Genomic DNA, 25,973 nt, shown 5'->3' with positions numbered 1-25,973 from the left:
AAGTATGACCCATTGCTTTTACTCTGCCAGGCCAACCCAGCAAAGCAATAGCTGTTCTGTGTTGAAAAGTCATAAAATCCCTTTTTGTGTTTTCAGTCCTTCAAGAGTTGAGGCGGGTTTCCCTGTACATCCTGCAGACACAGGGAAATTGTGTGTGCCTCTGATGTTAATGTCTGGGTGCACTTACAGTGTGCCAGGGCTGGCACAGCATGAGATCTGCTTTCCCAGTGGGAAAGGCAGTGGCTTTGGCAGCCAGGGCTGTGTTGGCAAAATAAGAGCCAGATTTGGGAAATGGGGAGACATCTCCTGGCCTACTGTGAGTTCTTCCTTCCCTACCACAATGTCATGTGGGAAGGAAGAGGGAGCTGAGCCATGCCTATGCTGGACCAGGCAGGAAGGACAGGTGGGGACACAAACTGGTGGGAGAACGTGGATCACAGCTTCCTGCTCACTTGCATTGCAGTCTTTGTCCAGCTGCACTGAAGAGTTAAAAAATGGAGATAAGCTGTTGAGAAAAGGACAAGCCTTTTGACCTGTTCGCCTTACAACACATACATGCACATTACACTTGCCAGACGTACTAAACCACACAGAACCTGAGAATTTCCCCAGTGGCTAAACTATCACTTCTGCCTCAGCCAAACAAATTTTGTCACAAGGCCATATTAAAAAAAAAACAACAAAAAAACCCTCGATGAAATAGATACGGTATAAACCAGCACTCTTCTGACTGAGGAACTTAGAGGGCTTTGAAAGGCAATGGGCTACTTCACTAAAGCATTCTGTGACACTGACATCATATTGATCTCTCCAGGAATCCTCCCAAAGAAAAATTGTCAACTAATCCAGTGCAGAACTGGTGTCCCTTAGCATTCACATGCCTCATGAGGACTTGAAGGCAGTTAAACCTAAAATTTACTGAAAGCTTCCTTCTGGTTTTTAGAAATGTTTTACTTAGTCATACTCTTTTTTTTCCACTCTGAATGCGCAGTGTACAGTGGTTGTTTTGCTAGACAGCTTGTATCCACTAATGATCCTTTTTTGTGGCTGCTGCTAATGAAAGAGGAACTGGATTTAAACACATTGGTTTCTTCGTTCTACAAATTCATATTCTTCAGAAAAAAAAAAAAAAAAGAAGGTGTGAATTAAGGTCTACTTACAAACAGAACACATTCCTGTTGGTAAGCAGCATGACTAGATGTGGGAGGGGGGATTACTTGTCTTGCAGGCAGGCGTGTTTGCTTACCACTGAGAAGCAGCTGATTGCGCCGGTACGAAGCTGGCAGCTGACCAATGTCTTCTATCCTATGGCTCATCACCCGGGAAAGGTGACCAGTGTGGTAGAGGCTTCCCACAATGATGCTGTGCAAGTACATGGGCTCGATGAAGGAGCTGAGGAGAGCACCCTGGAGCCCAAGGATGTTCCACCTGAAAAAAAAAAAATTCAGGAGCAATAAGACACATGGGTGGAGGAATGGCCATACTGGAGCTGCCCTGGGAAAATCAGCAAAGGCCAGCACATGGCTTACAGGGATGAGGAATGAAATGATTCCTGTCCCTGTCCTATGATGCAGAAAGCACTGTTGGGTCATTATAAAGCCATGGGCTGTTTACCCTTCCAGGAGACTTTGAGGCTACTGTGGTGCTATTCATTTAAGGGATGTATTTTCCATCTTGTATTGCTGCAAACAGAGGCTTCTTATCAAGAGGTGTTCTTTCTAAAAGCATTTTGTGTTTGGTGGATGTTCATTTAGCATGTCTCTAGCAGAATTTTTTTTTTCCTGCATCTATAGTGTTTCACTTGCTAGAATGAGAGCTTTGTTATTCTACCTTTATTTGCTGCTTGTCATACCTAAGTACCATCCCCATGTCATACAGCCAAACTAACACATGACTTAGGTGGCCAAAATTCCCCCCAAATCTTTGAATGTTTTACAGGCTTTCTTTACAAAAATGACCATGAAGATATGAAGGCATCCATGAGAATTAAATCCTGGTCCTGAATAGGAAAAAGAAGAAAAGACGTAGGCTTTCAGAAAATTTATTTGTACTTGATAGCTTGACCTTCTCTAAAATGTTCAGAGTGATGGATACATCTCACCCTGTGGCTGCCTTAAAGGTGCAGCAGAGTGATCATAGAAACCTTGGGACCTTCCAGCTGTTGATGACTCTGTGCTACCGGTGGTGGAGTAGTTGCCAGAACAGTTCTGTGTTTTAATAGCCTATGATTTTTTACATCAAGCTAGGCACAAATATGACAGCATGCTTGCCTCTACATTCTTCAGGGGACAGCTAATTGGTTAATGAGTGGAAAAATTAAGAAGGGGAAAGAAGTCATGATGCAGTTATCTTCTTGGTAAACCTGTTTAGCTCAGCTCGTCTAAGAAGTTGTTTCCCACCACACGAATGCTAACAGGCTCTCTTACACTTGGATAACATTTTAACACAAGTTGAACACTGTCAATCTGTCTGAGTAGTTTTGAGTTCAGGAGTTCAAACTGAAAATGTAGTTTGGAGAGCATATTTTAGCTCATTAAAACCCAAAACACTGGCAACATTTGGAACTGGGTAGGTGACTGAAGGAAAGGGTAAGAGGTGTCTGCTTTATAAGGCGTCATCCAGTGGCTGCCATGCTAAATAATGTGTTTAAAGCCGAATTTCCATCAGCAGCAACCATTATGGTACTAATTTCTTACATCATTGTTCTTTTCATTAATTAACATTTCTCAACCGTTAGTGCAATTATTGCAGTGCCTCTGTACTGTATGTCTCTTTTCATGATTAATAAGGAGTCATTATATTTCCCTTTCCTGAAGCAGTCAATTAACACGGAATACTTTCCATTAATTACTGAATGTTTAAAACCAGCATGCTGTACCTGGAGAGCAATCTGCTCTAGGAACCTGTGACACCAATTGCTTTTAAAAGTTCTCTTTAAATTTTATTCCAAAAACACAAGCAATTTAGCTGGCTGTATTAATTTGCCTCCGAAGCAGGGCTGTGAATGAGAAACATCTTTTAATCTCATGCAAGAAAAGGCAGCCATCTGGCTGCTGAGGATTTCAGAGTCAGACTCTCCCTGTCTCCCTCTGTAATGCAGACCATTAAAGTAATGTGTTCATCTGCATAAAACTCAAATGAAATATAAAAGGTAATATTTATATACAAACAATTTAGTCCCACAATTTAAACAGTCATTGGTTTTATGAAACATTTACTTTAGTCGATCAGATTTGCATAACTTCATTTGGGGAAAAAAAAAGTGTGGTCATTTCTGCAAATAACATCACTTTTAAAGGAAAGAACTAGCTGCCTCTTTGAGTAAATAACTTACCATGATGCAAAATTAATAATGCAATCTTAAGAAACAGAGCTGAATTCAGCTAACAGTACTATGCCTTCAACCAGCATCTAAGGTAAGCAAAAAAATTACACAGATACCTTTGTCCAAATGGAAACTTGTAAGATATCAGTGCTGTTTTCAGCATTTAAAATTCCCTTTAAAAAGCCTTACATATTTGATTGAAGGGGAGAAGAAAAGCAGCTTAACAGAAAACAACATATGTTCAACAATATTGGGATTTCAGCAATATGCACATCACAAGGAATCATCTGAGTTTTATTTACCAAAATAAGGGACTGCGTTCAGGTCATAAATTACAAGGTAATAGTGATTGTTTAATTTAAATACATTACAAGGGACCTGCCTTTTCTTTAGAGATATTTCTCTACCTAATTCTGGACATATTCATCCTAGTGTGAAAAGGGATTCGAATGTCAATGGAATTACGTTATTTGAAATCACAATATAAGCATGATCAGGTCACCCCCTACATATTGAAAGCATTCCATAAACATGAATTAATCCTTTCAATGCTCTGGTAAGGTTAAGTACCATTTTTGCACCCTAGGGAATCAGGGCAGAAAGGGAGTAAGATCTGCTGAAGTCTGTAAGAGTTTCTGGCTTCTGGATGCAATAGCTGTCCCTTGAGAGAACCCTGTTTTCCCATTCCAAAAGAAGGCACAAGAAGGTGTAGTGGCGATGAAGTTTCTGTATCAGCCACGGTGAATTTTGACCCCAGGGTATAAGTTTGACTCCAAGACAAATTGGACAGAGCAACCAGACTTAAAAACAAAAACAAAACCAAAAACAAACAAAACAAGGGAGAAGAAACCTATCAAAGAATACAGGCACAAGGGCAAGTCCTGCCAGATGGGTACAATGTGGTGAAAAAAGAGAATGTCCCAGAACCAGACAGCATCCTAAAGTAGCAAGGACTGAGAAACCAGGAGAGGTGCTGACTCTAAGAAGGCAATATTTGGTGGGGACCACTTGCTGGCTCTTTTTGAGTGGGTGTCCCCCATGAGCTGTGGAAAGGGACGAGGGTGATGGCACTGCCACCTGTACAGTGGGCACTTCGTGGTTCAGCACTGGTTTAGCAGCACCTGGTCAGAGAAATGGGATGAAGGAGCAAAGAAGGAGCTTTGCTTCCAAATCTAGCCCAGGTTTGTCAGAGTGTTTAGACAGTTGATTCTCTCTGGAAAGGAGCCCTGAGCATGTGTGTGAGTCCCACTAACTCAGCACAAGTCCCAGGAAAGGAGGGGTCCTGTACTGAGCTGGCCAAAACCAGACTGCTGCTGTTGTCCTTCAAAGCACAGGAAAAGCACATTAATGTTGAGGAAAAAAATCAGTTTTTAATTTTGCTGCTGCTCTGTGGATGAAAAGGCTTACCTTGGAGGGCAGCCAGTTCAGTATTGTGCAGAAACAATAATTTTACAGACAAATATTTGGGGGAAGGTCTTTTTTATCCTGTGTATTGTTCATCCCTCGACCAACACACATGGCTAGTGTACTGACTTGGTCCTTTGATATATGAACATCTATAGAATTATTTGTAGGTAGATGGTAGGGAAAGATCCATTTGAGCAACAGTGACGCTATCAACAAGGGTGTTAATTTTGAAGAAGTTATTTCTCTGTAGCCTAATTTAGGTCCATGAAAGTAGCTGTGTTCCCATCTGTAACAAAGAGCTCTCTTCAAATGTCGCTTTTCAAAATAAAATTATTATTCAAAGCAATGCAGTGTTACATTTTGGCTTCTCAATATATCAAAGTGACTTTTCTCGCTATGAGGAAATATGCTGGATCATTCTGAATTTTCCTAATTGTGCAGGATTTTAAGGGCTGTTTTCAAGGACACGCATCTCTCTAATAACTCATATGCTATGCGCTCTGTAATAACCCTTCCAATAAAGTGAAAATCAACCCACTGCTCCCTTAGTCACAGATCTTATTTAAAAATCCCCAAATTTTCAGCAGGCAGGATAAATAAAACAGAATGTCTCCCCTTTTCACTCAAATATGGGAGCTTTTGGAGCTTTAAATGGAAGGAAAGTATACCCTTCCTTTTGTTCAAACAGCAGATATTACTGCACTGTTTACAAAGACAAAATCCTGCATCCAGTTTTCAATATAGATAATCCTTAAACAAATATATTTTTGCCTGTTTGTCAATCACAGAACTGCCAGTGACGAGGTGGGAGGCATCCCAGAGCAGGCAGCCTTTCTTTAATTAAATGCCATGCTCCCCCAGCTCTGGAAAGGCAGTGGGCAGGGCATGGCCCCCCCTGCAGAGCCCCCCCAGTTCCCATGCTCCTGGCAGCTCGGGACCACAGCGAGGTGTGCAGGGAAACGTGTCCCCACGTCAGAAGCACACCACAGCCTCCACATGCTGGAGCATCACCTCGCCACACGAGTTGTCTACGGCCCCCCCACCTTGGGCCAACAGAAAAAGGGACGATGAAAATACTGAGGAAGGGGTTTGGAGGCAAACCCACGGGGATGCAGAGGGCTGCAGGCTCGCTCAGCTCCTGCCCATTGCTGAGGTGTGATGAGACAGTTGGAGCCCCTTTGCTGGTGTTTCTAGCATTGACTTGGACGTGGCTACACCTGAAGGCCAACATTTGAACCCTTTTGTAACTAAGATGTGGAGAAATTTGCCTGATGCTTCAAAACCTCTCAGGGAACTGTATCCAGCTGCCATGGATGCTCAGAGACTGAAGTGTCTCCTTGGGACCTTTGGGAACCTTGCCCATTAAAAGGCATTGTTGATGAATTTCAAATCTTATTTCGACAAGGCTTTTTGTAAAATACTTTTATTATTATTATTATTATTAAGAGAGCTTTAAGTCTTACTCACTTGGTGTGTTGTTAACCTCCTGTACCACAGTTTCTATTACCAATATTTCCAGCTATGCTTCACACAACATAAATTGTTATTCAGGGTGGCATGTGCTCAGCAAGACACCTGCGGTGTTCCTATTTATATGACCATTTAGCTATTATTGGTTTGGAAACTGGAACTAGTGCATTAGTTTTTGATCTGTATTGTAACAGTGGGTGGTTTATATATGTTTTCTGGAACATACCTTGTGGTGAAAGATTGAAATTGAACTCTCAGTCACACAGAAAGGGGTTAAGAGAGAGAATTACAAACCGTGTGCACAAATCATCTCTAATTGAAGATCTAGCTGTGTTAATTGATTTTCATTTGCATTAATATGTAGCCTTTGAAGTAGCTTTTCTTAAGAGTTACCTTGTCAGGCTCAGCCTTCTGTTAACAATGGCTCTGGTCGACAGGCTAACACTAAAATAGATCTAAGAATGCCAATTTCTAACACTGACTTTCAGTCTTGCATTTTTATATGCTACATTTAAATACAGCTTAATGTGCTCAACTCATCTTATAAAATGCTACTTCAGACTCCCACTGCTAAATCCTGAAACAGTGCCTTAAGGCTACATTACCTTGTAATACTCTGAACATATTCTCAATAAAGAATCCTTCCTATTCTCTAGCTTGTGGGCCCAGATAATCCACAAACCTTAGCCATAGGACATGGGGAGACTGCTCATGATGTAATCCAAAGTTTGGAAGTCCTTTGTTAATGTTTGTGTTGTTTTGTAGCTGAGGTAATTTAGATATTCAAGGTTTTTTTTTTTTTACTTCTGGGTTGAATGTCATTTTTTGTGAAGTTTGAGGAAGTAGATGACCATTAACCTGGTGGCAAGAAAATACACAGTTTTTAAAGGTGACCTTTTGAGAAGCAGTAGTAAGAAAACAATTTTAAGGCCAGAGCTTATAAAACAAACACTGAATTCTGGCTTTTATGTGCTGTTTAAAGACAGTGTTTATGAGGATTGCTCCCTGCAAATCCTGCACAATGCAAAGTACATTCCTCAGCCTGTATCCTGCAAGGGGACTCTGACAGAGGACAGGTGCCTCTGCTCATCCATTAATGAATAAGTTTATACAATCTTCGTGTGTGTAGATGCAAATTGGCTGCACAGAAGGCTGGCCTCTCTCCAAAGTAACTACATGAGATCAATATCTAGTGAGCCACAATGTGCTCTGCCCTGGCCAGAGTGTGAGGTGTCCAGTCCCCTGGCCAAGATCTATCAAGGAAGAGGGTTTGGAGAGGAGTAGTGCAATGCAGAACGCTCTCCTGGGACAGCCAGATAAGAACTAAATTTTGGAATAAACCCTAGTGTTGAATGCTTGCACCAAGATCCTCAAAATACTTTGCACACATCAGGGTGAGGTGGTGACATGGGACCTGGGGACGCCTGCTCATGCCACGGGTCCGTGGCGGTTTGGGGAGACAGGGTGGCCTCCCCCCAGTGCTGCCAACACCACTGCCATTCTCTACCAAACCACTGGCAATGGCAAGCACCAAACCTCTCTGTGCAGCTGCACAGGGCAGAACACCCTGCTATTTCGGAAGGGTGGACCCTGGGAGAAATAATTTCTCTAGTTTTCTGCATGGAAGAAGAAGGAACCCAGGTGTTGGGGATGAAATAAACTTGGTGAGCTGAGAGCATGGAACAGGAAACTTTAATCAGAAGGGAGGTATGTGTGCTGCTAAATCTGAGTTATGGTGGGCCTAGAGGATGAGCCATGAAGGAAGGAGACTGGCCTGAAGCTCAGACAGTATTTCCACGAGTCAGAGGACAAAGTGTGTCAAAGGGAAGGTGGTTTCCCTCCTCTGTGACAGACCCTGAATTTCCCATAAAAGTCTATCCAGAGGGGTGATGGAGTTAAGAGAAGTGCATAGAGCTATGATATTTTGCCCAGACTTTCATATTGCTTCTGCTGTAGGAATAAGAAGTAGAGACATTTGGAAATTCTGATCTCATATATGCAACCATGTGAACAGTCACCTGCAAATCTGCTACCAAAATCCAGCAGCGAGGAGATGCTCAGTGCTGGGCTGGCTTTGTGCACCTGGAGACCATGTCACTGAAGGGGACACAGAGAGCAGGTGTCCCTGAGGTCCTGGGGCACCAAGGGGGTGCTGCAAATCCCACCCCTGCAGCTGGCACATATCAGTCCTGAACATTTCTGAGGGTCAGAGACAGAATGTAGTGCTGAGCCTCCCTAACATTTCCTTACTGCATTTAGATCCTCAGAGAAGAGCTGAGCTCTAGAGAGATCCTTGTTTCATTTCCCCTGAAAAGTGCGTGTTTGTGGGTGTGTGCATGCCTGTGTGTGCATGTGTGTGCACATGACAATTTTCCTTCAAACATTTGTCTGCTCCCAAACAGCGATTGCAGAGACTTCCATTAGCAGTAGCATTAACCTTGCACTGACCTTGTAATAAGCAAGGTATGAGCTAGTCCTGCATCCAGCCTTAGAGAGAGACAGGGAGATGAAAAGAGGTTTAATTTGGCTCATTGTATGAATTTTGCTGTCACAAAAAGACGAAATTCTCTTGGGGCTGTAATGTCTCTGTCGATAAAAAAGGTTTTAATATAGGTTATGATTAGCATCAAGAAAACATTAAATGACATAAATTTTTCCCCAAATAGATGATTATTTTCAAAATTATTTTTCTCACGTTATTGCTGCTTTTTTGCAAATGTATACAATGTACGTTGCAGATGAGAATGAAGGTCAAAATGTGTTAGTGTAATTAATGAATTATGGGCTAAAAAATGGGGTTTAATCCTAAATCCTATAGCACTGAGAACCTGAAGTCACTCCAGCTGCACTGTGAGGCTCACAGGAGTCATGTGTGCAGAAGCTGACACTCTCTTATGGTGGTTTATTTGGGGATTCAGAGACTCCAAACTTTAAATTTACACATATAAATGCATAGGTTTTAAAGCCAGAAGGAGCAACCAAGATCTAGTGCAACCTTTATAACAAAGCTGCAAAATTTCACCTTGTAGTTTCCTGTCTGAGCCAAACAAAATGACTATTCATACCAGAAGAGCTTGTGCTTTAATTCAGTGAGAGAACAGGTATGATGCCAGGGTGTTTATCCTGAGATCCCAACAAAGCCACAGAGCCCAAATAATGCATACCAAGAATCAATTTCTCTCAAACTTGTGGTGATAGTAATAAAAATGGCTAAATGTCTTTGAATAACAAATAAATCTGATTAAACCACTCTCTGCTTATAGCTTTCCTGTGAGCAAGAAAGAACATAAATCGTTAGATACATGATTTATAGAATATTATTTGCTTTTCTCAGTTACTCTGTGCATTCTTGGCTCTTTGATATTCTGATAGCAATGTCCTTTGCAAATAATGCAAAATGATGTATATTTTAGCAGCTACTGGCGAGATTCTCAAGAGGAAACATTCTCTAATAGCACAGTGCTCCTGGGGGACTTTTACAAGCAATAAAAACCAAAGCATACAAGCGAGACTTTTTTTTTGTCAAATCTTGCTTATACAAACATGAATTTTAGCTTCAGAGATCTCTTTTCTTCTCACTGCAAGACAAGCCCAGATAATATGCAACCAGACTCCTGCATCCTGCAGACTTTCAAAGAGTCAGCTACCTATGTGGTAGGGCAAATATTTGCAGTCTGAAAAGAGGCACAGACACCACCCACTGATCTCTCCAGTGGGGCAGGAGTGGGAAAGGGCTGTCATAGAGAAATCTCCTTTTCCACTCTCTTCTTGCCTCTGCTCCCTATGACCAGAGAGGAAGAAGGCAAAAACCAGTCCTATATGTGCTGAAACAAGGGACAGGTGAAAAAACCTTTGATTTCTCTCCCTTACATGTGAGGATAATAATGATAAAAAATTATCTTAGATGACATTTAATGTACTAAACTGAAATTTGGGATACAGGATAGTGCAAATTTTCTCAGCCTCTTTTTAACTGCACCCTACTGGTTAGAGTAAACATGCTGTTGAAAACAGGGAATAATGATTTTTTTTAAAAAAAAATCTATAAAAATCCCAGGCTCATTTGAATTACATTGAAAATAAATAATAAAAATCGCAGTTTTTCTTTTCTTACAATATTGAAATAATACTGTCAATGATGAGAGCTGCAATTTTTTTTTTTTTATCTTGGAAAAACTTTGTGGTAGATTTTTTTTTTTTTTTCCCACAGACTTCAACGCTGTTTAGATGTGTGTCAACAATGAAAGGGTTCACTCACAGTGCTTAGCAGATGTGCTCGGAGAAAACCCAGCTCCCGAGACAGTGCATGACTGTCAACATCCCCATCAATAGGAAATGTAATGGTGTTTGCAAAGCTGATATTTAATTCACTGGCTAATGACATTCAAAACCACAGAGAGTGCAATATTTCTATTCTTGAACTTAAAATTGTTTAGTTTTTTGAGTCCATATGAGTCTGAATTTGAAAATCCCAACCGCATCTACACTCAGTGAAGGAGACCCACCGACCACATTTTGGGTTTTCTGTTATCTCCTTATGAAGAAATGAAAACACTGCAGCAGAAGTTGCTCTTTATCCTTCATGCAAACACAATAGTTGTGATGATTACACTTAGCAGAGGGTAGATTTTGTGAGTCTGGTAGAATTTCCATTTGCTAGTTCACTTCTACATTTTTGTGGCAAAATGGCAGGCTTCGCTAAGTTGACAGACTAATTTAGCTTTGGTAGGTCATCCAGTTAAAGCTAAGAGCAGAATTTATGCATTTGGATTTAAAAAAAACCTATGATTTTTTTTGGAAAGATTTTGTCCATGTTGGCCTTTAATAATTGGGCCAAATTTTTAACTGATGTAATTTAACTGAGTTCTTAGGCATGGTATTCCAGCAGAGAATTTGATCATAGCATGTATGTTTTTATAGCTATGATTAATTTTATATGTAGAACTGCATCTATAGATATTGTACATTTATATCTATATAAATTATGAAGATAAATATACATACATGTATAGATACATACTAGTAGTGCAATAATTGGGCAACCAAGCACACATATTTTGATTTTGGTTTGTGTTAGCCATCACTTGCTATTAGTTAACACCCTAAACTGAGAATGGTGAATATGCTTACATTCTATTTGTCACCAGGGAGTAATTATTAAATATTTACTACATGAAAATTATTCTACATAAACATATGTTTGTATTTACAAGACAGAGCAGAAACCCACAGAGGGGGATGTGACACGAAAGCTCATTCAAAATAATAGAAATATTTCTGGTGGCTTTTAGGGCATTTTATTCAATTGGGTGGAGACGAGCTAAGTTTATCTGTATGATAGCTGGCTTGCAAGTTTTGGGGTAAATGATCCAAGAACAGCAAAGTGGATGTATTTTATTTGCACTGTGAAATTCTATTGGCAAAAAAAGCTGCAAAGACAGTTTATATTTTTGTCACACTGTAATAAGCAACTAACGACCCACAGAGAATTTGGGAAAATGTCCTATTTACATTCCCTCCTATTTATCTGGTCTGCTTTTGCATACAAAGGAGGTCTTTGTTTCCACAGGGCCTGTCAGCACCTGCCGGCTGCTTCCCACTGGTCACCATAATCCTCTGTGGCATCGAGCTTCCACGTGCAAAGACTTTTGCCGTGCCTATCCATCACACACCTGGCAATTTTGTCCGTGCAGGACATGGTGATGAGCTGCTCTCCCAGCAGGACGCCGTCCCACGTCTGCGCTGCGTTGTGACACCGGACGGGAATGGTCCCTTCTCCAGACTCAATCTTTGTCCGCAGGTGCCCACGGTATTTCCTCACTATGTGCTTGCTGCTGTTCACTGGGCAAAATAAACACAAGAATGACAATAACTGAATATTTTTCGAAAGGATCTGAGAGGCTGTGTTGATGCCATAGCTTGCATGTGCAGAACCACCTGTGAAGGTCCTTTATACTGGATGCAAAATTAAATGAGATAACAGCCCAAGAAAGCAGTGCAGTGCAGAAAAGAAGATGCTCCTAGCATGGTTTTCTTTTCACATCAATCAAAGCTTACACAAAGCACACACCGAGCTCATGTTCCCCTTCTATTTCCCTTATATATTTAAAAAAGAAGAGAGGTACTCTGTTTTTTTAAGAACCAGTACAATTTCTCATTTTAGGATTGAGTTGTGATGAATATTTGAAAAAGCTTGGTTCAATGAGTGTCGTCAAAGACTCAGCTGCATGATGCAGACTAGTCCAATACTTTACTGTGATATTCAGTGACATTTCCTGAATAATATCAGAAGTGAGGTTTTGATTTGTTACCATAAAATTTCACTGAAAAATTCTGAAAAGCTAAGGGTTTATACTCTGGATCAAAGGCAAATCAAAACTTGCTGGTTGTTCACTGTTGGCTGAAATTCCTCCCACAGTCTCCCTGAACTTGTACTTGCCTTGTGTCGCACCAAAATCTTTTATCACTTCTGTGATATTATATATTTGAGTGCAAGGCAGCGGCCCCTGGGGTGGCAGAGGGCAAGCAGCTAAAGCACTTGTCCTGTACCATGATGAACTGAGTCCTGCAGACATGCAGTAAATACAGAAGATAATGACATTTCAAAAGCACTTCACCTTCATTATTATGAAAAGAGAAAAACTGAAGTTCATTATTAAAATCACTCTTTACACTGCTACTTTACCCCTGGGTATTTTGGCTGTAAGACAGCAGGAAGGAGCAGCAAGGAAATCCTCTGGGTCTGCTCACTGCCTCACCCTCGGAGGGTTTCACTGGGGGGTCACCTTCTCCCTGGAGCAGACCTTCCACAGTATCCCTCTTGCCTGAAGGCAACAAAAGACAGCTCATGATGGCCTCTGCATTCAAGGAAAAGGAGTGCTGCATTTACAGACATGAAGCTCTCGCCCATATTGCCAGCTGTCCTGTGTATTTTTCCGTGCCAGCTCCTCATCTGGACCAGAAGGTTTCTACTTGTGAAGGTGATGCTCCTCAGTCCTCCGTGGGCTGTGGGGCTGAGTGCTTCTGCCACTGAGTAACACAGGTGTGTCAGAGGCTGTGGGGATGATGGCACCTCTGGCTGTGAGCAGCTGGCGCTGTGTGTGCACCATCCCCAGCAATGGATTGACTGGCTGCTGCCAATGGTGGCTTGCAAAAAGGGAGAGGAATAATAAATTGCTTCAGCCTACTGGGATTAGCAGAGGGAACAAACACACGTAGAGTGGCAAAGTCAGCTGTGACCTGCCAGCACATGGGTGGCTGGGCCCCCAGCAATCCTTGTCTCTTCTCTCCATTCCTGCTTTTTAAGAATTTAAGATGTGTGTGCGTGTCAGCAGCAGGCTGGGACAGGTATTGAATGGGTTGCTTGGCCATGACCTGTTGGGGAGGATGAAGCTAGAAAGCCCTATAAATATGACTGCTTGGATTCTGAGAATGTGAAACCTATTGGTGGGATGGAATTGAAAGCAAGTTTTGATGTCTGAGATGTCCTAGCTACTGAATGTCTGGAAAACAGTTATATGGCCAGCTGAAGGTTACCTACAGATAGGTCCAAAGGTCAAATGGGATGTTCTGTCTCACCCCCCAATGTACGGTTCATCCCACATCTGTAACCCTCCCCTGAAGTATCAGGCATCTGTAACCCCATTGGCCCAAGTCTTGTTCCAGCCCACCTTGAAGCCCCCTGATAAGGGGTCCCCAGGGGGCTGGACTCCCTCTTTGCCAGGCGCCTTTCCCCGAGGATCTTCCTCTTGGAATTTCCTCTCCCTTCCCCCACTCCCTAGGCCATGCCACGGGTTGTGCCTGGCAACTCTAAGCAAGGCCTCACATCCTTTATAATAAACCTTATCTTCTAAAACCCAACTTCAGAGATCTCTCACCCACATTTCATCTATACCGTCCTGGAGTCCAGTGAAGCTATATGTACAATGACCAAAACCAGTTTCCACCCATACTCAATCTCCATCATATACAAAATATTGCTTGCAAATACTGTTACAGTAGTGCTGCTACAGCATCTGAATTTGGGAAGAGTGGTTATTGCACTGCCACCCCCATCAGCAGCCTCATCATCCCAGCAGCAGGGGATGTGGAGGGTCCTTGTGCCCAGTTGCCAGCACCTCACAAATCGAGACACTGCAGCAATCACCTGACCTGGAGTATTGTGGCTTTTCAAACTTGGGTTGTGGGAGAAACTGCGAACAGCCAATGGAGAAATAATAATAATAAAAAATAATAAGCAAAAAAGACAAAGTCTCAGAAATGTCTCAGATCCCTCTGTTCTCAAATTTTCTGCTTGTGCCAACACTGTCAGGAAACCATTTCCATGACCATGTGTGCTGATTCCTTGCACATCCCTCTTGTCTGGGATGCTAAATGAAGTATTCAGAGGATGCTCTTTGGATTGTATAAGCTATCTGGGAACTGGTCCATATTTTTCCTGGGACTCTGTGAGAAAACACTTTTAAAAACCATGAAACAGTGGTGAGCAGCATTTTTTATTATTAAACCACAGAGTCATGGGAAAGGTACCGTAAAATTTGGACAACAAAAGTAGAAAGTGATCACTTCTGCTTAGCAAACACATCTAGCTGAACAACAGTGAGAAATGTCTACCAAAACCACTTTGCCTTTGTCTGCACATACTGAGAACTGATGGCACAGCAGAGCAAGATCTCTGCCAAGGAAGCAGTGAAGAGTGACTCAAGAGGCTATTGCTGTTTCAGCTGGTGGAAAGTGTAACTTTAAGCAAACCAGTTCTCTTTTCCTAAGCTCTCCCACAGGTATAATGAAGATAATGGTGCTTCCTTCTTATGCAAATTCATTTAAAGGTACTGCTCAACAACTGTTTGTGAAAAACAGATGCCATCCTTCCAGGAAAGATCTGCCACAGGAGTCTACCTGCTGGAAATCCCTCAGGATGAAATGATTTTTTTACTGTTTCCTTCTCCAACTTTTAAGAAAAATATTTTCTTTTGTTACACTTTTCCCATTTCCAATCTCTTTAGATTCTCCTCTCTTTCTCAGCTCCTCCTCTGATCCTCTCCGGTAGGTGCCTTGATCTCCTAGATTATTCCCTTATTCAAGCAATTTGGGGTGTTGACACACCCACATTTCCCATACATGCAAAACACGTGAAACTGCTAGGGTTTTTTAGTGCCTGCAGTATAAGATGAGCAGCCCATCTTATATCATTATGGCCTTGATTTCACTGCATAAATGTTACCTCAGTGAGGGACAAAGCATCCCACAATATGCTGACAGAGATAAGGAGCGAGTCCAGGGGAAAAAACAGCAGCAGGATTGCAAACAGCTGTTGAGCAGCTGGGGAATTGAAAGCATAGGCAAAAATTTTTTTGGGGGAGAGGGATATGAAAGACTTTTGTGCATTTGGGGGGTCTGTTTATTTAATTCGTCATTTGTCTATCTGATCTTCTCAGGACCGAAGGAAGTACAAAGGCCAAAGCACTCTACATCTGGTTGTTCTCACAACATCTCAACCCTGGCCTGCAAGTGCCAGAAATGGAACAATAAAGTTTCTAAAAAGCACTTGAAGTGTGCAAGTGCACTGATAGTCTCAGTTTCTGAATGCTCATACTGACTCAGCCATGTGTCCAGCTCTGCTCCCCGTCCCCACACCCTGCCCAGGGTGCAGCTGAGCAGTTGGCGTTGGCTGATAGGATTCAGGCATTTGTGGTCAGTGCACATTTACCCCAGGATACACTCCCACAGCTCTGATAAGGGGTTTTAGCTGCTCAACCGCTATAAAATTCAGTGAATAGGGTGTGACTCAAACCTCGCTCCGTGCTGCCTGTCTCAGGCTGCTGACATTGCTGGGGTAGTTTGGACACATGCTCCAAAAGATCATCTGCGGCATTTATATAAAATACTAATAACCCAAAGCACTGAATGCTTTCAGATTGCCAATGATTAAATAAATCCAAATCTGCAACTGGAACATAGTTCTTTTTTAGCATGTCATTAAGTAGCACAGGAAGATATAAACCAAGGAAAAGATGAGGCTCTGTGAGTTTTGGACTGAAGCTGCAGACAGACTCCAGCACTATAAGCTGCTTGTCAGCAGTAAAAAACGTGGTCCATTTGCTGGCACAGCCTGCTACGGATCATTTTAATGCAGTCTCAGAAATATATTTATTTATGCATCCTAAAGTCACAAACTACAGCCTACTTCTGTTCTGCTGTTCAGTATGATCAAAACATCAGTGACTATAAGCATTTCTGATCTTTGCTGTGCTGGTTCTCCAACTGCTTAATCTCAGCTAATTGCAGGGGAGAAGATGTCTGTGGATGCCACTTCAACCAGAACAAAATGTCAATTCAAATCGGAATTGGAAAAGACAAATTCAAAAATCATTTGGAGTGGATTTATGATGCGTGCTACACTCAGATGTGGAAATTACTCCTGAGAGTTCCTAAGATAAAAAGGTGCTGGATTAATTACTGGCTCAGAAATGTACACAGACAGGTGCCTTGTATTTAAAATTGGTGAAACCCTTTGATTTCAAGCCTCACCCTTTATTTTTGTATTTGCTCCAGGACCAGTTCTAGCTGATATGGTAATGCAAAAAGCCACTCCATATTTATTATTTAGTTAAAGAGTGAAGAGGAAATGGACAGTGATTAAACAGAATCACAAGACTCTGTCTGAAATTTTGCATGACTGCCTCAGAGGTTCATTTTCTGTTTCCCTGCTTCAGTGGAGGCTGTTCTCCCTTCAGGAAAGAAGAAATAAAACAGCCTATCTTGCATTTTTTTTTCAGTGCTGGATCCTCCCCTCCTCATCATGGTTTATAAAGCTTCCTTAGAGCAGTGTGAGACAAAGGGGTGGAAAGAAGAGAGTTAACATTTGACTGCCTTTGTATTTTGATGGTTATTAGAGATGCACTTTCCTCAACCAGATGCTGACTAAATGTAAAGCATTGCTATTTCTGGAAGTGTTGAAATGAGAATCACAGCACGGTGAACACTTTGGATGTGTCTGCTCTGCTGGGCAGGGTGGCTGGTCAGATAAATCCCTCTTGCACTGTGCTTTGGTGACTGGCACAGAGCCAGGCTGAAATGCCATGGGCCAGCTTTGGAAAATAAGAAACTTTAGGAGTATTCTGAAATAAATCTGAATTTGTGAAAAGAAGGGTCTACAGGGCTGCTCCTGCAGTGACTTCAGGGATGTGTCCTGTGTCCTTCCCAGAAGGGAACACAAGATCCTGTCTTGTACAGGTTAAACAGGATAAAAGCATGTTGAGATGAATCCCTAAAAGTCAAGATATGACTTTTAAATATAGTCTGTGAGGGATGTTGCATTTGAAGGCAGTCCTAGGGGAGATTTTGTTGCTCCCAGAGCCCATGTGGCACCCACCACGTTGTAGCAGATTTTATCTCAGATCTATGGTTTGGACAGTATCATTAAGCCCTATATACAAATAAAAATTCTGTACTTTATATGACCATGTTACAAACCTGGGGCACCTGGAGATTCTGGAACTGAAATTAACATTGGAGATTGAACTTCTTTATCTTTTCGCTTCTCCCTGCCTCTTTCTTGACGGAAATACTGTCTTTGGACAGTAGTTCCTAACCCTACAGAATCCATGACCTGATAAATAGCCTGTTCCCTTTGGCATATTATTTCTTCTTTTCACTAACCTTCAAATAAAAATTGTCACTCTTTCTACTTCTTCCATAATTTTTCATCTGCCAATAGTTTCTAGTGATGTACTGACAATGTGTGATAGCAAAGTCAATTTGCCCATCCTTAGATTATCAATATGCGGCATTTAATCCAGAAGAAGCAATGAAGAGAAAACTTGAAGTTTGAATCCACAAAAACAGTAAGGAAATGAATGCATTATTTTTCCTTACTGCTTTAAGTACATATTAATTAAATTATTGTTTTTTGATTGAATTGTGGTGTTAGAGACAGTAACTGTAAAAAAGGTGCAAGAATGGAATTCCAGCATTCTAAGGTTTATCAGTGAGTGTTTTAATGAAAACTTTTCATTTTTGGTCCACCAAAATGCCTCCATATATAATTACTGAGGAGAAAAATTTCATCTGTTCAGATAACGGAGCACTTTTACAATGAGTTTTTGTTATTTTTGTAGGTTAATGTGAAATGTACTGAAAACTCATCCTAGGGAGAAGTGCTAAAATACTTTCATTGAACCTATGCTAGAGCAGAGAATGACACTCTAACACATGAAATCCATTTTACCATCAGACTAACTTCTAAGTAAGCCTGGACTCTCAGCAGGCTTTAATACCCTGAGAGGAAAAAAAAAAAAAAAAAATCTGAGAAAAATAGCTCAAATCCTATAAACAGGTTTTCTCTAATGTCTGTCTTCGAGGAATGCCTGGGATCACATTGTGAGTAACTAGTTAAAATTCACTTTAAAACAATTTGCTGGCAGCAAAGTCATGCACGGCTTCCTCTGAGAGTTATAAATTACTGTTCCAGGCAAGGAGGAATGAGCAGCACTGGGTCAGGTGTCAGGGAAGTTCTTTGTGCCACCTACAAACCCAGGCTGTGGACTCCAGCCTGCTCTGGAGTAGCAAAGCATTAATATGTTGAAGCCCAAAGTACGAGATTTATCAGTGGGATTAAGATTCTGCGCATGCGACAATCAAGGAAAGTACAACTCAAACACTTCAAGATTATTATTTTTAATTACTAATTGCTCCTCTTGTCTAAAATCAGACATGTCCCGCTGTGGCTTTGAAAGTGCAGCTGCTCCCACAGAGCAAAGTTTGGAGATCTGGCAAAGGGCTGTGGCAGGGCTCTGAACTTTCTGAGGAGAAGACTTCTGCCTCTGAAGCCTCCATCAGGCTGGAGAGGGCCACGAGCTGGTGTCCAGCTCATCTTTGACAGTGTGCAGAGATGCTGCTTGTTCCCAGGACAGCAGCTGATCAAAGCCAGTGGCTGGAGGCTGCACATGGAGAGTGAGATGCTGCATCCATCAGAGACCAGGGGGAACCAGCTGCTCACCCATGTCCTAAGCTGTGCATCATGGTATCCTTCATTTTTTTGTTAATGAGAAAAGTTTTCTCTTAAGGCTTTATCTTTAAAATAGGCTTAGTGTGAAAAATACATCAACAACACTGGAATTGTCTATCTGGTGACAATTCTCTCTCCTGCCATGTTTTAATCAAGAAGTTTACACAAACATAAAGAGAATGTGTTATTCATCATAACCCTCTTTCCTTTATCAACAAAACATGCTGTTGTTCCTGTGGCTTTGGGATTTTGTTACAATTGGGAAATGGAAATCTTCAAGGATGATTTAAGAAAAATGTTGTGGAAGAAGTCAGCAAAATATGAAAACAGAAAATGAACCCCATGAGAGAGAAACGAGCAATCTGTCAATAATGTCAACAGATTTTCAGCCACACTGTGGTTGGTATGAGTCCAGAGAGGCTGTGGTTCCTGATGCATCACGACATATATTCTAATTCAGCTTCTGGTGCTCTGGAGTCCTATGGTCTTCAGCTGAAGAAATTAAATCTAGATCACCAGAAAATGGTTACTGTTGGCCTTAAAAATCTGGGGATTAAAGTTACTAAATTATTCTGAATAATTTTATGGTAGTGTATAGAATATACAATGTTTTCCATTTTAATATTCTACTCTCAGCACTAACTACCCATTCTCAGAGCTGTGATTGCTGGATCCCTTTTATTCCTATTTTAGAGGTATAGAAATAGAAATTACCAGCGTGATGCGAGTTGCCTCAGACTGGCTAGAGAAGGCAGCTTGCAGGATGGATCAAGGTAAGAATTAAATTGTTTGCTACTCATACAGATGCCTTCAGATTTCTCTCCTAAGACTCAAAGAAAATTCCCAGAAGTCTAAGGACTTCCAGAAGTCTCACAAAGATCTTAACTGGACCTGGAGCTGCTTGATATGCTTTCTAAAACTCAGCTTATGTGTTTTACCTGTAATTCCCACTCAGTGGAAGGGAAAATTAGACTAAATTAAATCTGAGTGGGTGTAGTTTCCATCCACAGAGATTTTTCCCAACTACGGTTTGGTATTTTCCACCCAAAAAGTCTGTACCTTCTTTAGGTGCATATCTGTAATAGGCTATGGGATGTTGGTGTGGAATGGGGGAATGTCCAGGAGCATGTGGTCCCTTTTTCCCTGCTGCAGAGGGCTTTGGAGACGCCACCATTCCTTGGGATGGAGAAATCTGGGGACAAGGAGCTTTTCTTGGAGAAATTTTCTTCTGCTATTCTGAAATCTTCTCAGGCATGGTATTTTGCTGATTAATGTAGCCTTTTTATCACATCTGAACATTGCATCCAAATGCAGTGTTTTACAAAGCAGCAAAACCCGTAACAAAGCAGAATCAATAAATACAGTGCAATGCCCTTTGGCGATTCAAGCATTCTGTTAAAATTAGAATCTGATTATAGCTGTGGAAACCTGTTTTCCTGAATCCTAACAAACACATTTTGCTTTACATGAAAGCTTTTCAAAGCTGTGGCCAATGCTGGCTCTGAGCAATCCATAGTTTTTCAGCATATTCTTTCTCTTTTCCTGGATAGACACACACTGCACTGAGATATACTTATAACAATCTTATTTTCTACTTTAAACTCCCCCTGAAACAACAAAACTCAAATAAGCAAAAGCAGCCAAGAATATCACAGGAAGAAAGAATTGGGACATTTTTAATGCATTGTCAAAGGCAAAGAGTTTTCTTATGTCTCAGTTCTAACAAAGTTTTAAAACGGAGAGTTAAAAAAGGGAGCTGTCTAGCTCAGCTGAGAGAGAATTCACTGACCCAGGACTTGGGAGACAGAGATTCAAGTTTTTATCTGATTCTAATGGCCTTGAATGAAAAAGCTTACCCTGAACTAGGCATGGAAGGAAATGAAATAGAGTTTTTCTACCCCTTTTTACTGATGACCAGGAGATGTGAGAAATATAAGATGCGATCCCAGTTTCACACACTTATTTTCTTTTAAATTTTGCCTGACAGGTTTTGATTTTTTCCAGCCAGTCAGTACTTTGAGACCTGAAAACTGTCCATGAAGTTTTTATTCACCAGTCAGCTTTAGCAAAACTTCACCAACAACATAACTACCCAGCCTGGTGGAGATTAATAATGGAATATAAAACAACAGCAAACGTTTACAGGTTGATTAATTGTACTGAAAGCTTTGGGACTTCCATGTAGTGAAATGAGAGCCTCTTTCCAAGGTGCATCCTGGGCTCTGGCACGATAATACCAACAATAAAACCATGAGTGCTTTCACAGCTCTCCTCAGCCTGGACACCACTGATTTCTCTGGCAGGTTCAGGGGCTAAAAGTGACCTTTGGGGTTGGCAAAAGGTTTAGCATGACAGGTCATGTAAGGAATCAGACCTCTCCTTTGGGTTACCAAAAGTGATGGGATTTCCAGACACGTGCACCGTATATTTTCAGGTCCTCTGGCACTGCTGCTCTGTCTGAGCAATGGGTGCATCTGAACATCAAGATACAACAGCTGCTGCTGCAGCCTTTCCCTCAGGTGGCTTCAGAAGGGCTCAGAGTTCACAGCAAAGGGCTTGGGCCGCTCACTGCCTCCATTCTGGTACCTCTGACAGGAGTTTTCCTCCCCTTTTCCATTCTCTCCCTTCCCTGCAGCCTTGGATGAGGAGAGAGTGAGTAGGAGAGGCTGGGGGAGGAAAAGCTTCTTGCAGCTCTGGAGATGGCTCCAACCAGTGCCTGCAGGTCCTGTGTAGGTGTTGTGCACTGGAAGAAGCAGAGGGGCTTCACTCATCTTGAAGTTTCCCCACCCTCACAGGCTTTATGTTGCTGTCTCTCATCCACTTCCCCATCACAGCTGAACATCACAGACCCACTGTCCCTCAAACTTTCCCATCCTCACTTTGGCCCTCCTGTCCCAGGGTCCCACTGATTCCTCTCAGCCACACTTTATTCTCCTGGAATCCCTTTGCCCACCTTCCCCAGAAGAAGAAAGCTCCCCCACAGTGCCAGCATGGATTTTTGAACTGTCTGCAGCAACACTTCCACACCTGTAAAGCTCTGAGCTGAACTGGATCACAGCTCAGACCTGCAGTGCTTGTGGGGACAGAGGATCACCACAGCTGGGCTGGGCTCTGCTGTCATCTTTGCCCATCCTGACCAGGAGCACACTTCACCTCTGCTCCAGCCATGGGTGAAGTGTGTAAGAGAAGGAGAGAATTAAGAGGGAGAATTAGGAGGAGACAGAGTGGACTGTCCTGTGACCATGCTTTCCCTACCAAACTAACTTGAGTGAAAGCAGTCACACTGAATCAGCATTCCAGCAACCTGAGAACATCAAGTTAGAAAACAGGGCAATTACATATAAACCTAGTGCCTGCTACCAGTCCTGAGCAGGGACACAAGCTCCTTGACAGACCAGCCTCTAGCCAGCTATAGAAAGTTGCTGCATTTTACTTTGTTAAATTGAGGCTGGGTCAGCAGCACAAGCAGAAGGGGCCATCACTACCAGGGAACGTGACCTTAAAGGAGGCTGACAAAGGGTGCTGTGCTTACATCTGAACCCAAACCTTTTGGGTAAGACCCACTTCAGTCTTTATGAAGTGAAAGGACAATTTCCTTCCACCTTCTTTAATTCTAATTCCCTAGCCTGTGAAGCAATGCAAGAGCCTCTTGCTGTATCTGCAATTTCTGCAGGTTCCTTTATATGACAAAGCAATCTGGGCTGACCACAGTAATTCATCCAGTGCTAGGATTATTTCTCCTGAGGCAATATTCAGCACTACAGCCTACAGTGGTGTATGCATTTTTTTAGTTTCCTGTTACTTCTGGGCATGGTTCTTGATGATAATTTTGTTCTGAGATCCCCAAGGTACTGTTCTGCTCAGTCATATGAAAAATAGGAAAATAATGCACCTTCATCCCAGTTCCACAGATGGGCCATTCATCAGCATAAAATCAACTATATAGCCTAGGAGGAAGCTGCTCCATGCACCAAATAGCTACGAATTTCCAAGATGGTTTCCCAAGCTGCATCAGGACAGCAGCCATGACAGAGAGATGCAATACATGGGAGCACTTTGCCATGGGAACAAAAAAATAGTGTCCAGGTCCAAGGGATGACCTATGGTTATCCTCAGTTTTTGTAATGGGAAAGTCTATCACTTTGTTAGAACCTGAATTTTCTTGTAGTTCCAGATATCTGGTTTCTTTCCAGATCACTGAATTACTTAGATGGTTCTTCTTGAAGTGCTTTCCCCTTTTACCATCTACGTACAAGAACAGAATTTGCCCATTTAACCACACATGGGATTGGCAAAAGGAAGGCAGAGATTTCTTGCCCTTGCACATCCAGAAATGTTCACCAAACCCAATGGTTTGGGGAGTGATTCTAGCCCAGCTACTGCCATAAGCATTCCCATCGTATTTTCACCCTGATAACTCCCTGCAGGACACAATGCCGAGCTCTGGGGCTGAGATTTTCACAACAGTTTTAGGAGATAATCAGACTCCTTAGAGGGTCTCTGTGTGAATCTGGTCTTCTCCAGCCAGTCTGCTCAGGATATGGCTTTCAGGGATCAGTTTGGGGATGATGCAACCTGGGTCAGCCCCATCTGAACATGGAGTGCTGAGTTACTGGTGTGGCCAGAGGACCCCTTCACAGCAGCCCTGGATTTGGGGGTTAACAGAGCTTTTTTTTTCTGAGAACGGATTGTAAAATCAAGCAGCCAGGAAAGCACAGGTCTGTCCAGTGAAAGCACACTTGAAATAGAGAGCACAAATGTGTCTTCCTGGGTACTCTTCAGTTTCCCAACTGTCTGCAAACTGCAGTGCACATCTTCTCCTCATCACATCACCTACCAAGGCAATGATCTGGCTCACGTGGTTGCAAGTGGGCCCTGCTTAGATGAGAGTTCTGTCAAATGTGTGTGCATGAGAGCTTCAGCACAGCTGTAGGTTAATAGACAAGCAGGAGAAAAACCCCATGTGGAGCAGATGCAATGGTGTGTTTCAGACCTAAAGGAAGTGTGGGATAAAACAGGAGCTGGGCTATCAAGGAGTCAATGGCACAAGGCAATACAGCATGTTAGCGAGATAGAAAAGCAGCCCAGGGGAGAAGAACTGAGACAAGCCCTGGGGCAGATTCTGTTTGTCTCTTTGGTGATCCATGTAGTGAAAGAGAGCACATCTCTAGCAAAAAAATGGACAGTGAGGTAAAGTACTGCCAGGGAAGGAGGAGTGGGGAAGCAGAGGATTTTTTTAGCTCAGATTTTCAAGCAGTTAATTTTGCTTTTCAAGAGACTTAAAAAAAAAAAAAAAAAAGCCAAAGAGTCAAGAAGCACTAAATTAGCTAGGATGGTGCTCTAGCAAATCAAGAGCTTGATTATTCTGTGGTTTGCCCTAGATTTAAGAGAAAGTGCAAAATATGCAACAAATACTACAGGGCGAGCTGCCCTCAGGGTTCCACCTCACGAGCTCCACCTCATAATGGGAAACAGCAGCTCCCTTAGGCCCTTCAGGAAACCCATGTCAACTTGATGCTGTGATACTGCACTTGGGAGAGCTCAGAAACACAGGCATCCCTGGCTCAGATGCACGTGAAGGGAGATGTCCCAGGCCCCCTGACCTGCAGCGCTGAACGGAGGGAGGGGAAGAAGCTGCGTCTGTGAAGGAGCAACTAGAGTTGTGAGGACACCAGGAACATGCTGCCTTTTTGTCATATAGCTGTGCTACAACCTTGAGGCTGACCTTGGAAAAAGGATGGAAAGGGTCTTGGGAGAGAATGAGCCAGGACAAACCCATAAAAAGCATCTGAAACCCCTGTGGCATTTCCCAGTCTCATATTCCTCCAGCACCACTGACCCTGGCTGGTCTCCTCTCCTGCTCTCAGCTGCTCCTGCCTCTTCCTCTACTCTCTCAGATTGTACCTTCTTCCAAAGCTTCTTCCTGTAAGCTTGCCCAACCTCCTGACCTACAGGCACCAAAAAAGAGTTAGAAACCCCCTCCCTGCTCAAAGCAGCCTGGTCCAACTGGATTACTGGATTGTGTCGCTCTTTTAGAGCTGCCTAAGGATGTTATCAACAAACAAGTCAGCTTATCTCTGATTCAAGAAGGCCATTTCTTCAAATTAAAGTACGATCTTATCTCCTTGTCCCTAATCCCTCGCTCTCCTGCATGAAGCTGGCATGGGTGTGGGCTCCCTGGACCTCTCCTCTGCATTGCAGCTGTCAGACTTTTACACTTGTCACACACTTGGTACTCTGCTCTATCCAGTAAGAAGTAAGCCAGCTTACATCCTCCCTTACCAGAACAAAGCTCATAAGAAGGAAATGTGAGGCCTCCCTGAGGGTGCTAGAAAGACACGGTGGATAATAAGAAATTTTTGGAAGGAGATTTGAGAAGTGTATTTTACTCACTCCCTATATTGATAAAGGCTTATCATATTCCTTCTCAAAACCAGGAACCACATGGTGAGACACCGTTTTTAAATGTTAATGCATCTTTAGAGAATAATCAGTAATGTTTGATGGCTTGTGCTAGCTCTAGGAGAGGTTTCTTTGTTGTTTAAGAAATGAAACAGCATTCATCTGGAGTTTCTTGTCATTACTGGATGAAAGAAAGGTTATTTCTTTTGGAAAAAAAAAAAAAAAAAAAGAGGAAAGAGAAGATCTGAATGATAAACATTATAAAATACTTATCTTCCCAGATGTCTCTGGGATAATGTGAGCTGAAAGGAAATGCTTATCTCACTGAAGGACAGCTTTTGGCAACATGGCTTTCTACAC

General features: G+C 42.3%; 1 protein-coding gene across 1 annotated transcript in view; it reads right to left on the bottom strand.

Annotated features, from left to right (window-relative positions):
* The window catches only part of ADARB2 (adenosine deaminase RNA specific B2 (inactive)), a 303,231-nt gene that overhangs the window by 8,757 nt on the left and 268,501 nt on the right, over positions 1–25,973 (bottom strand). The window contains exons 7-8 of the mRNA XM_040080687.2: positions 11,875–12,043; positions 1,247–1,428 (exon numbers count right to left, since the gene is read on the bottom strand). Coding sequence (XP_039936621.1) covers positions 1,247–1,428; positions 11,875–12,043 — 351 coding nt within the window. The remainder of the gene's footprint in view (positions 1–1,246; positions 1,429–11,874; positions 12,044–25,973) is intronic.

The sequence above is a fragment of the Hirundo rustica genome, chromosome 1, assembly GCF_015227805.2.
Source record: "Hirundo rustica isolate bHirRus1 chromosome 1, bHirRus1.pri.v3, whole genome shotgun sequence".
In the NCBI taxonomy this organism is placed as follows: domain Eukaryota; kingdom Metazoa; phylum Chordata; class Aves; order Passeriformes; family Hirundinidae; genus Hirundo; species Hirundo rustica.
Note: the sequence above shows the minus strand (reverse complement) of the source record. Positions and strands in the feature narration are given on the sequence as shown.